This window comes from Periplaneta americana, chromosome 4, assembly GCF_040183065.1.
Source record: "Periplaneta americana isolate PAMFEO1 chromosome 4, P.americana_PAMFEO1_priV1, whole genome shotgun sequence".
Taxonomy (NCBI): domain Eukaryota; kingdom Metazoa; phylum Arthropoda; class Insecta; order Blattodea; family Blattidae; genus Periplaneta; species Periplaneta americana.
This window is the reverse complement of record NC_091120.1, coordinates 92,835,808-92,854,425: the sequence shown is the minus strand read 5'-3', so window position 1 is coordinate 92,854,425 and position 18,618 is coordinate 92,835,808. Positions and strand designations below refer to the sequence as shown.

The following is an 18,618-nucleotide window of genomic DNA, read 5'->3' as shown; positions in this document are numbered from 1 at the left end:
TTATCCATTTTATTATTATGGGAAATGTATTAATAGCCCTCGTGCCTTGCAAATGATTCTATCTCATCACATGGGAAATAAAAAAATAAGAAAGTTATAACTACTGACGACTTCGCTTGAATAGAAATTTTATTACTAACAATAAGATAAACGCGTTTCAAATTTTAAACTGGCCATAATATACATAATTTTGAAATACTGCCGTAATTTTATACATTATCTGTCTTAACATACGTTCTTTGTACAGGTAAGTATAACCTCGTTTCGTGGGGTCGGCACAATGCATCAAATTACACCTAATAAGGTATACCTCTGGACATAACAATTACACCCATTCGTTACGAGAACTTGTAGATTATGATTTTCTTTTGTTGCCCTTTATTTCTATGGGTTATGATTAGTGAAAGTGAGTGTGATAATATTCTGCTAAGGAGACTAAAAAGCTCAGTTCTGTATTCCCTAAAAGTGGTTTCAGAAATGATTTACCCCACAGTAAAATAAATATAGAAATTAAAATAAGTGGTAATAATACGCTAATAATAATAATAATAATAATAATAATAATAATAATAATAATAATAATAATCATCATCATCATCATCATCATCATTACCGACACCACTATCGTTTTCAAGCACTAAATAAATTCGTTGTTATATTTTTATTCCTGTGAGGTTGTGGACCGACAGTGTACATGTCTCCTGTCTCTGATACAACTGTACAAGTTGCTGCCTAGAACAGAGAGTTCAATGTTACATAGATGCTCAAGATTAAAAGTTTCTTCGGCGCCTTATGACTGTCAGTAGTTCGTCTAAAGAACGGGTATTAGGCTAATGAAAATTTGGGTATAATTTAACAGTAATAACGGAAAGGGTTAACAACATACGAGCTGATTGCTACCCAGCAAAGCGACATTTAATTCCAGAAACATAAGTTTTGTTGCACAGTCTGCGAGAACACGTTGCCAATTTATTACTAGCAAACGACATTTTGCATAAGAAATTCCAGTAATTTTTCCGATTTTCCTCAAAGTATTAAGGCTGTATCTTTTGCTGTTCTCGCGCACATGAAACTATTTCTTGTTTCACTGGTTCAAATCTGGAAACTAGTAAAGACGTTCACTGAAAGCGGCACTTCTTGGCCACTTGGTCAGAATAGTACTAATTGATCGTAGAAGGTAGAAAAAGTTCAAAATTTTAATATCAGCTCGTGTAAACTTACTACTTAAGAATATAATATATAACATGCCATTCCAACATTTCTTCTATACAAATGTTTTTTCTGTGTTATATAATGAAATCAGAATCAACTTTAATGAAAATAAGTTCAGAAAATTATAAAAAAGTATTGAGAATAAAGAGGAATAATAATTACAGGCTCTCCGATTCTGTATACTGAAAGAATAATAATGGTTAGCGTTATGGTAAGGCCATATTTAACTCTAGAAAATAATCATGGACAGCAGGACGTTGAGTGGGATTTGCATAGAATCTCATCCTTCCATTCGGAACCGAGCTTGGATCTCGCAATCGAAACCAGAGTTTCTATCAACCATGTCTTTGAAGAAATTTCATAAATGAGGAAAATAACTTCTTATTCTTTTTACGCCCCAGCTAACAGCTGTCATCCATTGTTATATATAAAATACAGAAAGATTTGCATACTTATGAGGTATTATCAGCAGACGAATTTAAAAATACACACAGATTTCGATGATCCGGGAAAATTGGATTTATGGACTTTTATAGTAAGCCGACGATGCGTTGCTTGATAAATGGTTACTCTATGTTTGATGATAAAAGTTTATATGGTCTATTATGAATTTTTAAGGAAATCGTGTCAGATAAAAAATCTGATTGTGATAAAATGAATATCGTTCTATAATAAAGTAGATTTTATCTATTTTTGAAAGGGTCATCCGGCAAAGGAAATTTATGCGGATATGGTGGCTACACTGGGGGATCATTGTCCTTCGTGAACCAGCATAAAAATTGAGTGGCGAAATTTAAGAGAAGAAGGAGATCAAAGATGAACACCATGTTGGAAGTGCTGTCTTTGTGACCACTCCAGAAAATATCGGTGGCGAGCATAACATGATTTTGAATTGTCGAAAAAATTGAGCTCATACGTAGGCTGTATCATTTCTTTCAAATCACACATTGTGATTAGGGTATGAGAAAATTATCTTCTAAATTGATTCATAAGTGACTGAACACTGATCAGAAACGACTCAGAGTGACATTTCCAAGTCCCTTGGCCGTCGTTTTGAAGAGGGTTCTTCTAAATTTAGGATCATGTTGTGATTATGGATTATGGAAAAGCAATCGAAAGAATGAAAATACACTTGTTCTCCCCGTTCAAAGAAATTCCGCGTCCAAAAATCAGCTGAAAGATCCTTGCACCAATCTATTGGGACAAAGACTGCTTAGATACTTAGAAAAGGGTAAAATTATGAGAGCATATTAGTCTTTATTGTTAACTAAGCTTTGGTAAAAAATTGTGGAGATATGTATTAGTAAAAATTTCTTGCAAGTAAGTCCCTGTTTGGGTTACAAAAAATTTATTACATTGGCTTTGAAATGAAAGAACATTCCAAATATTCACCAGATTTATCCCCTTCAGACTACCACCTATTTTCGAAGCCAAAAAAAAAGTTTTCGTCGAATGAATCAGTAATAAGTATTGTAGAAGAGTGGTTTGCAGACCTAGCCAAACTACTTTTTAAAATACTTTGCTAAGTGTATGGACACTTATTACAGATAAATTCTGTAGAACAAATTAATATATCTATAATAAGTGTATAGGGTTAAAAGGTGATAATTATGTTGAGTAAATGAACATTTGTTTTGAAATACTGAAAGTTTTTCCATGTTAAGCTAGAAATTTATGAATACCGCCTCGTGCTAATAAAAATCGCTCTCATGACGGAGAAAATTATTTTTATTATACGCACATTTTACACAATTCTCAGCAATTCCTTGTTATGTTACCAATGACATACCGGATTTTATGTCATAGTTTATTTTCTTGAACTACTATTAAAAAATCGCAGACAAAATCATTTGCTGTGATCCAAAATAGATCATTGATCTTTCATTTTCAACATTTCATAGGAAAGTAATTTTTTGATCCCAAAAATTAACATATTTTCTGTGGCTTAAGGAGATATATGAAATGGATTATGCACAAATTTCAACGATACAGCCATTCGCAAATTGTAATCCGTTGCAGTAGGTCTACTACATAGCTACTTAAAAATTAGTATCTGAAATGGCGCCAAAACACGAGAGACTTTCTCATTTTATTGTCATCATTATGTAGGATTACCGCAGAGAACAATACAGGATAAGGGACAAACATCCAGCCCCGTAGACTGGAAATAAATCTCAGCTCATGCCGGGAATCGAATTACGAAGCGTTTAGCTGAGAAGCGCAAGATCTATCCACCAAGTTACAATGAGCGCTATTTAAAATGAACAGAAATTAATTGTGAAAGATATTAGTAATTTATAATAACATTCTAACTAGGTATATTATTTGTGAAGGAACGAACAGCGATGGAGTATGAATGCAAGCCGTGCAAGAGAGAAACATATTTCATAGATATTTGCACACAAGTACAAAGGTGGCCTTTACAATTGACTGTGGAAAGCAGGTTAGGTTTCGTTATGAAGAGAGATGCAGAATGTTGTGCGGTCTTGTCTGTCTTATTTGTGGCGAGGAAGGGTGACTACTGTAGCTATACTTTGCATTTTCTGAATATAAACATAAATTTCACCGAAAGATGGCAGCCCTTTATTCTGTCTTTCCGTAACGGCTAGGATTAAGTTAATTTTACAAACAAATTTTTAAACATATCCTTAATATCTGAAATATTTCTCGGTAGAAGTTCTCACTTCAAGTTATTAATTCATTTCATTGCAAAATAATAAAGTCCGTTTTCTTTTTATTTTTATGTTTTCATAACTGCTAGGTTTATCCTAATTTCAGGAAGTGAGATATTCTAAAACCCCGAAGTTTTTGTACGAAAAGTTTCCTATTGGAGTAATAATTACGTACATAACAACTAATCTCTCTGACAATATTTTTTACAATTTCATTTGTCACTTTTTATGTAAGAGAAATAAACAAAAAATTAAGGCTGATTTAAAACAAAAAACCTTCTGTGTTATTTAAAAAAGATCCATAAATATATAAACAGTAGTTTAGTAAACGCTAATATATCAAATAATAAGTCATTTAACATCGATGGAACTGGTGAGATGGTATCTGGCTAGATGAGACCGAGGATTCGCCATGAAATGGACCTACCTAACATTTTCCTTACTACTGGGAAAACCTAGGAAAAAGTCCAACCAGGTAATCAGCACGAACTGAACCATCCGAATCAGCAGGCGTACGCACCTACCGTCTTAATTATGTTAATAACAATATTTTAATAAAATCATTATATTTCATTGTATGATTACCTGGTTAGTTTAATGAGTCACATGTAATAAAATATTAACAATATCCATCTATTAGTTTAGGAAAAAACCCTTGTATAAAACAACTACACGCATTGCCAAAAACAACATTTTTAGTACCTGAATTGTTAGAAGCATGTATGAACCTAAGACAATGTATAATTTCTTCAATGAAGAAGTAATAAAGAATATCGAGAAATGGAATACTATCAGATACATTAATTGCACATTATGGGTATATTATGTCAAGAATAAAACATGTCAGTCCATCATATCTAAGATCAGAGTTCAGATTTAGCAAGAAGTCATTGTGTAGAGAAAAAGGATGGGAAGGATTTGTGGTGGGAGAAATATTCTATTCTAGGAATTTTCTTACAACGTCCTAACATTTTTGAGGCAGTTGTAAAAAAGGTGGATAGGTCGGTATTCTTTAAGTTACATAGCTAATTAGGAACCACTTACAAAAGAAATGGACATGTCCAGTTTTTCAGCCTTTAACAAAACAAAGGAGAAAATTTACTAATTGATGGAGGCTGGTATCTTATTCCTTTGTTCCTTCACGCCTGGCTGAATGGATCCAACATTTACTCCCTCGTCTGCATTATTTTTAACTGCCAACTATCGACTCCATTTATTGGAGTCAGAAGTCGATCTTTTGACACCTAAAGTAGCATAATAAATGTTTTTGGACACATAAGATCTATAATGCAAAGAAAATAAAATTTGTCATGAGTACGATATGATGTCAACACCGTGTGTCACAAATTTTTAAATATTATTCTCGTGCTTTTGTGCAGTATGTTTGTATGTAAATAAGTAATTTTCTCAAATATCATCAATGCCTTCATCTATGTAAAAATCGGGCGGGCGCAGTTTCTGGTTTCATTAAACGTGTAAGGAGAAAAACCTTTTTCTAATAAACTTTAATTGACAAATGCTAGTGTACGCCATTTCATAAATAAAAAGCACATAAAATTATAAGAATTGCCTATCAACATCATCATCGTTCTCACCAATACCATCATATTCCTTTCCAAATTTATATTTGCGTATTCTGGACTTGCTAGTAGGCGCTATGTTTCGGTCTCCAGATGAACTTTGTCCGTCACTCAGTTCAGTGGTCGGATGAATTTCAGAACATGATTACCTTCCTTTCCCTCTTCTTCCAAAATTCCAATCTTGTGCAAACAAAATAAATTATTGATACTGAAACATTGGCATTCCACCAACACAGACAAATCTGCTATTTTTAGTATGTTAAGATAATTGTTGTCAGTAAGATAACCGTATAATGAAAGTTTCCCCAGTGGTTTGCCTACTTACTCTACTTTTATTTTTGGTTCTTTCTTCACTCTTGTGTTGTAATCAGTTCATTTGTAAGCTTATTTATTTTATTTTTCCTTTGAATCGGTGTAAACTTTAATTGTTGGAACTTTTCGTGCGTAATTTTATCGTGATTCGCAAAATGTTTATAAGAAATTTAATGTCAGAATTATCCTATTTTCATTTTGTTTGCATAGACTATAGATTTCACTGCTGTATTTGTTATCTGCCTTTATGAGGTCAACTTTTAGTATTTTATTTTATATAACACAAATTGACATATTCAATAATTTACAAAAGAAGACAAATATAGTTAGAAAACCTTTTTCAGGTAAAATTAAATTTTGATGTAAGGAAAATAAATGTGACAGAAGGATAAAAAATATAATGCTATTTCCTACCCGTGCCCTTTAACCTATAATATTAATTCAATATTTAAATTTAAAACTGAAATTGAGCGCGGACTTTCAAAGTTGTTGGCCATCTTTGCTCTGCCGCCATGGAGTGCGTCGCAGTAAACGAAGGGTCAGTCTTTTCGCAGTAGGAGTGACCATAACTTCAAGGGCTACTACCTACCTACTTATGCCTCTGGTCTTCTGGTTGGTCAACTAACCACTACATGAAGTCAATACAAAACATACATGACCGCTAAAACATGAAAGGGTCCAGAAAAGGGGTGGGAAATATGGAGGGGGTAAATAGGAACGAAGTTGTGTTAATATTACGTGCCGGTTTTAAAGAGACAGACAGGTATGTTTGTACAGTAGACATAAGCAAGGGGTCATACATGCACATTGTGCTACATAATTATTAAGAAAAAGTGCTCGAAGGGAATTCGGGAGGGAGAACTCTTTCCTGACTAACAGACTTACCTTTTATACATCATCATTTTCAAGGGGTTAAACTGTACATGTCAAGAAGTCTGACATTAAGGAGGGCACGAAAGAGGTTTAAGGAGGTGACATTATGCTAAACGATGGGGATAGATTATAGGCCACATACTATATACAAGTTGTGTGCGTATTTCTTCAGAGAAATGGTCATGGATTGTTAAAAACCGGAAATGAACCAAATATATTTGAGTATTATAGAAATTATAAAGAAATCTTGCTCTAATTGTGGCGTTTTGTATAATTAAAATATCTTTAGTAGAAGCTCGTCGGCTACGAAATTCGGTGCTGTTAATGCACAGCCTCTGCTTAGTGCTTATTCCTAGTCACATGAGTTTCATAGTATGCTCCTCTAATATTAAGTTAAATGGACTTAGGGTAAACCCTAGTAGGGGCGTGAAAACTGTAAAAAATATGAGTTCGATGAACAATGGGCTACGGGGCAAAAAGAAAAACAAATTTTAAAACGAAAATTATATTTTGTTTGATAATAATAGCGATTTGTTTTACGAATTAATGTATGTTACGGATGTGTTAATTTATTTTTAAAAGATTATAAGTAAAACTAACAATAAAAGTAGTTTATCAGTAAGGATATATTTTTGTGAAATTACTCATGCAAATATCTCGCAGGAATGGTATTCATATTAGTAGTGTATAAAAATAGGACACGTGAATAATGTTTACTAATATTAATTTTATTATAACTTGTTCAACATCTTAATCAGAATCTATATACGAAGGGTACATTTTATGAAACTTAATTGAAACTTACTCGAATGCGATAAAAGTACTGTATGTCTCATTGTGGTCAATATGTACTGGCGCTTTACTAGGTAAAGAAAACTAATCGAAAATGGTGGGCAGAGAATTTTATCTTCCTTTGTATGATATTAAATCTCAATGTGGCTGAAGAAAAATAATTTACGTATATATATAATACTTACTTACAAATGGCTTTTAAGGAAAGCGGAGGTTTATTGCCGCTCTCACATAAGCCCGCTATCGGCCTGAGCAAGATTAATCCAGTCCCTACGATCATATCCCACTTCCCTCAAATCTATTTTAATATTATCCTCCCATTTACGCCTTGGCCTCCCCAGCGGTCTTTTCCCCCCAGGTCTTCGAACTAACGCTCTATAGGCTATGCATTTTGTATATTATTTAATATAGTTGAAAGTTTCTTTTAAGTGACATAATCTGCGAGTGTGCAAATTTAGCGCTTATATTGCGTACGATGTTACAAATTTAGCAACAATTTATAAATGAATTCTCAAGAATATAATTATACTTTATTAGAAACGTGGCATACAATATTTTAAATTGGTCTTGCATTTTAATGTTACGGATGCCCAATTACACATTAACATATTAATTTGTCTATTTCAGTGCCGGTTACTCTGAACGCAACGGTTGGGCCCAGTCACGGCGCTATCTAGATGTCAGGTCACTGGATTCGAATCCGGACTGCTGCATAAATGTTTCTTATCACAGTGGTAATATTTGTCCTAGACGGAGAAAAAACTGTTTAGACTCCAAGTCAGAAAAGTCTATCAAAAGTAAGCTTAAAATTATCCGAAAGAATAACAAGCGTAAGCTTTGCTAAACGTAAAATGTCTAACGTATTGTTTCTAATTTTATTGTTTGTATGTCAGATTGGCGAGATGTTTCATCAAGATAATCAAACGTTTAGACGCCCTGTCGGAACGGCTTCGATTTTCTGGTGCTAACAAAACACAAGCATCACGTCGATGTATGTGTGCATGATTATTATATTATACACGTTCCAAATATTCAGGACCCGAATACTGGAACTAAACGAGGATTCAGCGTGGCGGAATTATTCGCAATTTTCTCATCCGAAGACTTGCACAGAATCACGACCTGCTCGGTGAGTTGACGCAACGCTAATAGGTGACTCAAATCACAAAGATCAGATTTAGATTTGCCATCCAGGACAGAAAGTATATATATGTGTATATGTAGCCTATACTTATATATGCAAATATAGTACACTACACATTGTTAGGCTATGTGTGTGTACATTGCAATAATGAGTTCCAACCAACGGTATTGTCCTCCTCAGATTCCATTTTAATTTCAATAAATATTAAAATATCTCTTCATTTCTGAGGTATTTAGACATTTCCTTCACTTAGGAATATGGTTATAATGAAAACTTTAATGTGTTAAAAAGAAAAACTAAATTGTAAATTACCTATATAGTTGACTAGTTTCGACTTTGTGTCAGCCATCTTCAGAACTAGTTGAATTTAGTTTTTCATCTTAACACATGAAAGTTATCATTATAACCATATTCCAAAGTGATAAAAAGTATTAAAAATGTGTAATTAAGATCTATAATTCCTTCATCTGAACATTAACAGTTTTTCGTTACCTACTGAAGTTGGACATGTAATGTCTTTTAAGCACCGATTTTTTCCACTTTATCAATTATTGAAATACGTATTTATAAATATTTTAAGTCTTTATAATAACAAATTTACTGTATATGTGTATATTCAAGGTCAATATTGAAAACAAGGAGGTAAAATAAATTCAGAACCAAATACTTAAAACCTTACATTACATTTTTAGGTTTTTAATATTAAAAAAAATTGAAATTAAAATACTAGATAATTTGTATTGCTTTTATTTCAAAATTTATATATAAAAACAGCAGTTTAAATTGAGTTTTATATTATAAAATATCACTATAGCCTATTATTATTATTATTATTATTATTATTATTATTATTATTATTATTATTATTATTATTATTATTATGATCGTTTTGGAATTGTCTTCAGACGGATTTAGAATCATTGCTCATCAGAAACGCAAGATGACAATTCAGTAAAAGCAAGAAAATTAAGATAACTTCTGATCAAAATACAGATAAGTTACTGAGAAATACTGATGTCTGCAATTTGGTGTCCGGGGTTTGTTTTGTTACATTTATTCGTTTATTAATACTGATGTCTGCAATTTGGTGTCCGGGGTTTGTTTTGTTACATTTATTCGTTTATTAATACGTAGATAGAACATGTTAAGGTATTAGAAATGTATAGTACATAGCCTAATCTAGAAATAAAATAAAATAAAATAATTCAATTTTAAATACATAATGCTAAAAGAAGAGAGAAACAGACAAGTCTCTAAAGAGGTACAAGGAATACATGATATAAAATATATTCCACATAATAAAATGAATAACTTATTAGGCATAGTCTATATCTAAACGCTAGTCGCAGTCTATGCAATGGCTAAAACACGCTTTCGAATCCCGCACACAGCAAGAATATTTGTCTCCTGTTCCAGGGCCGGCGTCGTGCTGACTCTACGTTACGAGTCCGCCACTTGTCCTACTGTCATGCCAAAAAATTATAAAACTGTGGCTAAGAATAATAACGCTACGAGGACATGAGAATCTCTGGATATATCTACACTTATGCACTACAAACGGCTTAGCATTTTATAATACGGTTCTATCATAACTTGCGTAACAAGAAATTACTACCCGTTGTCCAATAACTAATCTTTAAAATATACCTAGTTTACAGACGATAAATAAGAATTAGACTAATACTTCTGTATAAGTAACTAATAAAGTGACAAGTCGTTATGAAATTAAAATCTATCTACAAATACCAATGAATTTACAGAAATGACCATGAAGTACTGAGTACGGCTAGAGAATATCTATAATTTATACTACGTACTCCTAATTGATGTCGTATTTTTCGCAATTTAAGTGTTGTTATATTTAATGTTTCAAAGGATAAAGTATAATAAAAAGAGAATTATTCACAAAATTGCATGTACGTCTATTGAAGTTAAAAACAGACTATAAAACTTAATTAAATAGCTTCAATTGTCACGTTTCGTGTAGGCTATGTCTATTTTCAGAGTTATTTCATGTCTATTATACATTTTCTAAACATCCAATATTTAATTATTACAAATATTATTAATGAAATAATTATTATTATAAAATTTTTCTATGAATAGGAAAACTTTTCTTTAGCAATTTTATATTATTAGTAACTGACTTCAAAAAAGAAAAGTAAGAAGTGATTACAGAAATTCAGTGAAAGGGAATGCTGCGACTGCACCCTGGATGCTGTATTTTTAGACGCGGGAATCGTTGTTTTGTGTATTTATTATGACTCACAAGTTTAGCGTCTCGGAACGGAGTGCATTACGAGAAAATTTCCGGGATTGCGTCAGGTGAAAAATTAAACACTAACTACAGAACTCGATATATTTTAACTGAAAATGGAATGTTCATTAATTAAAAAGTTTCATAATTTTACTAAACATGCATTCTGCGGAAAAAATGCAATTTTAGGTTATTATATGCTATTATGAACTGCTCGAAATTATTTTCATGGTTACGAAAAGATAACGGAAAGAAGAATGGAATTCTAGGAGTAAAATGTGTATATGAAAATTTTCAGTAGTTCATATTTTTTAATAAAATTAGTAACTTTTACTCCTCGGGAATAAATCCTTCTACTGTAATCAAAGTAAAGCAATAATAATAATAATAATAATAATAATAATAATAATAATAATAATAATAATAATAATAATAATAATAATAATAACAAAATTAAGTCCATCTTTTGACTAGCTTCTGTAAGAAATTCCCAACCGTAACATGTAATGCTAGGCCTACTTTCTCAATTTCAAGAAAAAATGAATTCAGGGAATTACGTAAATCCGCTGAATACAAAATGTTTTTCACACATAATTTTTACACAAGGTTACTTGTACTCAGTATTTTCACGAACCCTAATAAAATGTATTAATTAACCAAGAAGAAACATATCGAATCTCTTTATGCTTATGCTTATTATCGATGTTTTTTGCGTAGAGATAACAATAAAAAAGAAACGTAATTAACACTCTAATCCGAAGAGATTTTATGCACCGCTCGCGAGAGTCGTCGGCGTCTTGACGACTTCTCGCTACACAACTTAATTGTTGCGCCCACACATCAATCACAAATATAGGTATCATAGTCATTAAGTGCCTCAGAAATCATATAAAGAAAAATAATCATTTCAGTCGAGCATTCCAATTAACTGCCATTTATTTTTTGCGATTGTTTGTTGTTTTAGCAATTATTTTGGTTCTATCTATACTAAAACGATAGGCAATTTCTTGTACCTCTTCGTTCTCATAAAATTACAATCTATCAATCAGTCAGCAAGGTCTTTCAACGCCGTCTGCCAACGTCTCGCGAACGATAAATATACACCTTAACTACGATTTCCCCTCTTTACTTCATGGGAGAACCTTCGTCTATAACCGCGAAAGCTAAAGTTGTGAGTAACCATTATTTCTATTAATCAATAAATACATTTCTCCGAATTTTAATCAGTGTATTTATTTATAATTTTTTAGATAAAAGTCTACGAATAAGTAGAATTGAAAATTATAGTGAAATAGATTTTAATGTTGCACGAGAGACTGCGTGTTTTAATTGTTTTCTCAGATAATTTTACGATTATGCATATAATAATAATCGCCGTCATTTTGTTAACGCTAGTCATAAAAATATAATAGATTTATTCAAATAACAAGAAAACACTTCTAGTTTTGGTACATCGTAACGTACTGTAAGTAGACTTCGTTATAAAAACGTAATGACATTCTTACATCATAAATTATGGAAACATAATCCAGAATAGAAATTAATTTAAAATTATATTTATGAAATGTAACATATAATAATATATTAAATTTAATTTCTCCTATTTAAAATATAAGTTAAAATAAATTACTTAGTTTAATTCATTCTTTCAGTATGTGCAAAATTTTAATTATACATACAGACTAACACATAAATTACGGTATTAAAATGTATGACGTAAATAATAGGCTAAGGATTACAAATTTAACATTTTTTAAGTTGTACGCACCAAGACATATTGAATTTTAATTACTAAAATACGTAAACAGGAAGATCTGTGTATACTCTTCGTACATTCTAGATAATTCGACAAATTTAAACAGAGACTTTTTTTAAGTTAAAGTTACTGCAATGGAAAATACTTTACTTGCAATTTGTGACTATGTTACATGCTGAATGAGATATTTTAAAAAACCGTTATGCCGTTTATTTTATTGAAGAGAGGAAACATTTATTTTCAAGTTTTCTTGTATTCGTCCCAAACTCTAAAGACAAACTATTCCATTCCATGCTTGTACTGGCGCAAAGGTCACAAGTGTTTCATATTTTGAGCACTGAAATAACTGTTTTTTTAGGTTTTGTTTATGGTAAAGATCTTAAGTAACTTGGAGATATTTAGAGAAAAACGAAGACACGGAATACTTCGGAGATGATACAATCATAATTTGTCTTTAAAAGAGAGAAGATACACAGGAACCAGTTTTAGTTCGTTAAAATATCTGCCGTGTTACACCAGGATCATAATACTATATTGTGTTGACATAAACGATACACAATTGTATACCAAAATCCACTACACGAATAGTTTATACTTTTTAGAAACATTTAAAAGCACTGTACTTAAAACTCGTCTATAAACACTGCAACGAATCCTAATAGATATTAGAAAAAGGAGACACGTTGTATTCATACAATGAAAACTTTTTATAGACGTCTAACAGACAAAAAAATACACATTTTTAAATAACCTGTGAGAAAGAACAGAAATTGACAGAAAGAAACTTAACCAACATAAAATGAGGCCAAATTATAATTTCAAATTTCAGTTCGAACGAGAAGTAGAAAAAAAATGGTTCCCTCTGACATGGACGTTCGATTTACCGATGAAAGAAATTACAAACAACTCTAACTCTAATATTACATTATTCACATTTCTCGCTACAATAAATACCACACAGGATGTATTTGACAATTCTAATGCTTGTTCGCCCTTACGGCACATTGCGTACACGGTAGAAGTGTTGCCTACGTCGCAGGGGAAAACACGCAGCACGCGGAGAAGGCGGTACGCTACGTTCGGCGCGCGACTACATTCATCGGAATCGCCATGTGCGGGCGGCAGAAAACGCCGGCAACCAGACAATCGTTGGCCGCCAAAGTCCAACCTCCCCCGCGTAGCGTGTTTTCGCAACGTGTGTAACTACAGACCATTCTTTGAAGGAATCTAAATCCCCATTTATAATATATCTCCCCACCCACACGGTTGCCATTTTCTTGTCATTTTGAACATTAGACTTCACAATGTAACAAGTACGAATGCAACTGAGTTTAAAATTTTATACGTGAAAACGTTATTTTTTTACACACAACACAATAATAAACACAGATTCAGTACCAACTACTACTGTCAAACATTCTACAACGTGCCAACTAATTACACAATCACACACAGAGGAAGTGAATACATTTTCTGAACAATTCTGACACATCGATCGGGTTTTCGCAGTACAAAAAATTGGATATTATTGTCCTCGAAATAATGAATACCACATCTTTCACTTAGGAATATATAGTTTGGAAACTGCTTGCATTCAGTATCAAAAAAAATTTCCTCGTCAAGATTAAATAAAATTCTCATAAAAATTGTTGGACAGACTGTCGTAACTTTACTGTCAATATAACAAATTTTGCAAGAGGGAAGCAATTGTCTCCGGAACAACACTCGCTTCCTACTTTATCAAGTGCCATCTCGAAACTAAAGTGAAAACCATCCGCGATGAAAATACATTTTCTTCCCCCGTTTTCCTCTTCTTTTCCTCGATACACATAATCAACACGAGACATGGAAGTTATCATAAGGAAGCAACAACTAGACAACGAATGGAGACAGCGAGCAAGATGAAAAACTTCCGGTCTGTGTTTTATTCTTTCCACCCCCGGCTAGCAACCGCGTCACCCTGGAAGACAGTAAGAAACTCCGTTACGTACTCATTAATTAAAAAACTTTGATCACGTGATGGTGTCTACGTCATCACCCACCACCCACTCCCAACCCCTTGTACCCCCTCTCTGTTCTTTTTCCCTCCATTCCTTCATCTTTTCTAATTCTTATTCTTCTTACGAAAACCCTCTTTTCCCCCCGCTATTTTTTCACGCCTTTTTTCTTTTCTCTAGCCCCCTTTCTACCCCCAAGCCACCCCCTTGTAGTACTCAACGCGCACGCCGTAGCCGCGACGACAAAAGGGGGAAATTAAAAATTAATCAACATTTCCCTACACCCACGCCCCCCCTCTCGACAGACTTAACTGTGTTTCTTTTCAAGCTACAGAAGAGGAAGTCTTACGGATTGACACTTATTAAGAAGATTTCTTGTAGCCTACCTTGGGCGATCCGAACTGCTGGCATCTTAATCCGCATCTTGGATATTTTGGGGGGTGATTATTTTGGAGGTTCCACGTCTTCACGATATTGACATTAGAAACATTTTCTCTCTTTCTCTCTTTAGCTCTCTTTGATAAAGCACCACTACACACAGACCACCATTCAAGTGTTCAATTCACAGAGAACAGGGTTAAGTTTATAACTGTGTGACGTTTATTCCTCTGTGAGAGTTCTAGTTTAGTACACATTTTGCTGCTTTGCACTACAGGGGGGCGTGTAACACGACACTCACTGGCCAACACAGGTTTAAAATACTAATTCACTCTAGTTTCTGCATGTCCTGGTCTTTTGAAAAGTCTTCGTATCATAATTTTCTCCATATTTATTTTCACGTAAAAATTGTACACAAGTCCACGTCACATTAAAGTCTCCATGTTGTAAATCATTGTTCCTATTTAACAGACGCTCGTCTCCCTTCACAAAATACTGCGATGAATGGAGGGGTGTATAGAATCCAAACTATTTATCGCACGTTGCAAACAATGTCATCACACCTCGCCGCACGAGACGTCCCGCCGATGTCGCATGAGTTGATCCGGCTGGGCATGGGCGCCATGATATTCAGCGTCGCGACGTCCAGTTGTTGCGAAGTATGGCATTCGAATGACTGTCCACAACTCAGAGATGTAGTGTAGAGATGCTGGAATTGGCTCGATTCACCCTACCCTCCTCTCGCTCGGCACTCTCGGCCTCAACTGAAAGGCCCCTCCACCGATCACCGACGGTCTGTGTCCGTTCCGTCGGAGGCTCGCGAGAACTTATCTTCCATCTCTCTCTGCTAGCGCTCCTTCTCCGTCTCCAGATGTAGCCCCTGGCCCGCCGCTACCAACCTCACTCGCTCTCTCTCCCTCCCGGTCGGGACAGCCATCGCACACATGCGGGAAAACACACGAGGCAGACAAAGAAGGAAATATTGGTCCATGCACTGCTCTTTACCCGTGGTGTTCTCTCAGTCTAAAACATTACTGGATATGCTTCGGGTGCCTTCGGGTACTCTCGGGGCCTTCGGCCAGACCGCAAGTAGCCAGAGCGCTGGCCCCATGTATGTGTTACAAACCTCCCCTCCATTTCATCCCTCTTTGGAGGGGGTTTTTGATGGAGATGAGAGGGGGATGCTGGGCAAGAGGGGGACCCAGAGGGGTAGCGACGTCGTATCGTTGGTGACGGCGACGTCGTCGTCGTCGGCGGCGGCGGCGGTGGTAATAGTGGTGGTGGTGAACTGTTCGGCCGCTGGGCGGCGTGCATATGTAGGAGACGCGGGGTGAGCTGCCCCTGCAGATAGGCATATCGGTGAACTGCACAGGCTCTTCCCGCATTTAATTAATTTCTGTCAAATCAGGCCGTGTGATGTATTCAAGTCACGCGGCCCAACCTGCCCGTAAATACACAGCTTATTCATCTTTGGTGACAATAAAATTATAATACAGGGGTCTCAATGATTGGACCTAATAAATACATTAGACATCATAAAAAGCGAGTGGATCCCAAGCCACAGTGGAAGCGCTGGTTAATTTATACCTTCTATGACAGAGGCAACACAATTTTCAAGTTTTTATACAATATTAAAACAATTCAGAAAATTACATTATGTTGTACCGGTTTCCAAACTAATGTCCTCTTCTATGTCTGTTTAAATTCATAACATAAAGCCTGGTAACAAATCCATGTTTGATATCACCTCTTCCTATTTTTATGATTTAATTTGCTTATTGGCATTTCTTAAATTAATGTTTTGTTAAGAATCTGTCTTCTTTACCTTCTACATGGTCATTCTATCTTCTTACTGTTATTACCAATTGAATATTTCGACATTTATGAATATCACCTTGCTGTTTACCTAGAAAACAACTATCAGGGTTCTTAAATTATCTACTTTTCTACCATATTCTACTGAGTCTTATAGTTCTTTTTCTCATTCCTCTGCCATATGCCGTTATTTTATGATCGCTATTTTACACTTCATTAATTCCCTCTATGAAAAAAAGATGTTTATTAATTAATGTTGTTGAATTTGCCTAGAGAAATTCTCACTCTTTAAATTCATATAAAGGAAATACTTACTTAGGCCTACAACTTGCTTACAAACTACTTTTAGAGAACCCGCAAGTTCATTGCCGCCTTCACATAAGCCAGCCATTGGTCCCTATCCTGAGCAAGATTAATCCATTCCCTACCATCATATCTCACATCCCTCATATCAATTTTAACATTATCCTACCATCTACGTCTCGCCTCCCCAAAGATCTTTTCCCTCTGGCCTCTAATGCATTTCTGGATTCGCCCATAGCCTACGTGCTACATGCCCTGCCTATCTCAAACGTTTGTTTTTAATGTTATCCTGGACTTTTCTAATGGCATATTCTAGAGCACAGTTAAAAAGTGAAGATGATAGTGCATCTTCTTGCTTTAGTCCGCAGTGAATTGGAAAAGCACTGGAAATACTTCTTCCAAAAAATTGACTTGTCACTTAAAAGTCTGAGAGTTCAGTCCGAGCAGGTTCTATAAGATCTATGGTGGACAGATCGACTGTGGGATGTTCTTAGCAATAAGTTACGTCCTGCAAATAAAACTCGTCTTGCTGGAGGTCGCATTCATAGCTTTGCCCATGATCCACTAACCTCAGCGATTTAACGACCAACACTACTTCATTGTTATATAACACGATCCATCGTGATAAATTTGCATTTCGTAAATGTACAGTTTATCAAATCGATCTTTAAACCGATTCATGCTTCTGTAATCATTACTGTTCATTGAGTCTGATAGCATCTCCAGCCTTACAACACTATTAGTCATCATAGAATGGAATCATAATGTTTTAAAATTCAGTAAGTTCTGAGTTCAATCCCTTGCGGCTCATCACTCTGTAGGAAATTTTCAAGTTCTTCATAGCCTGTACTGATAATTAGATACGATTGCTTACGAATAAGTCCCTCCTTACTGCCCGATTATTATTGATAGTCAGTAGTTCGAAGACTGATTGGAAACTCACAAGCAGGCAGTGCATTTCTGTTCCCAAACGTACAGCGAATCGAGTAGGTTCTTCTGGTAAATCTATTACGTCACGAGGATGCATAAGCAGGGTAGAATTGCAAGCAGGTTCGCATAGGGTCATTAAATAACAATGATGTAATGTATTATAAATATGTCCCTGTGACGTCATATGACGTAGAAAAAAACATTTTATTAGTTTAAACAAATTCGTTCGTAAAAGATTCGGATTTCAAAACCTTAGAATATACATATATTTTCGTTCACTGCAACGGGATAGGATTTGATAAATGAATTATTTGTATATATTGTGTAAAATGTAAATATTGCTAATTTCTATATTGATTTTTGTTATTATTATTTTGTCCCTGTAACGTCATGTGACGTAGGAAGAGCATTTTTCTACCTTAAAAAAATGTTACTGGCAGTTATACTGTATAGTAAAAGATATGAATTTCATAATCTCAGAATATATGTTTTTGTTCATCATAACGGATTTGATTTCGTTAAATGAATTAATTGTGTATATACTTATAGAGTATTTACAGTTAATGTGTATCATGTTTACTATTATGTTCAATAATA

At 34.3% G+C, this 18,618-nt stretch overlaps 1 protein-coding gene across 1 annotated transcript in view; it reads right to left on the bottom strand.

Annotated features, from left to right (window-relative positions):
• Cph (BCL11 transcription factor chronophage) overlaps positions 1 to 15,883 on the bottom strand; it is a 380,914-nt gene extending 365,031 nt beyond the window's left edge. The window contains exon 1 of the mRNA XM_069823734.1: positions 14,982 to 15,883. Coding sequence (XP_069679835.1) covers positions 14,982 to 15,018 — 37 coding nt within the window. The 5' untranslated portion in view covers positions 15,019 to 15,883. The remainder of the gene's footprint in view (positions 1 to 14,981) is intronic.
• Positions 15,884 to 18,618: the final 2,735 nt, after the last annotated feature.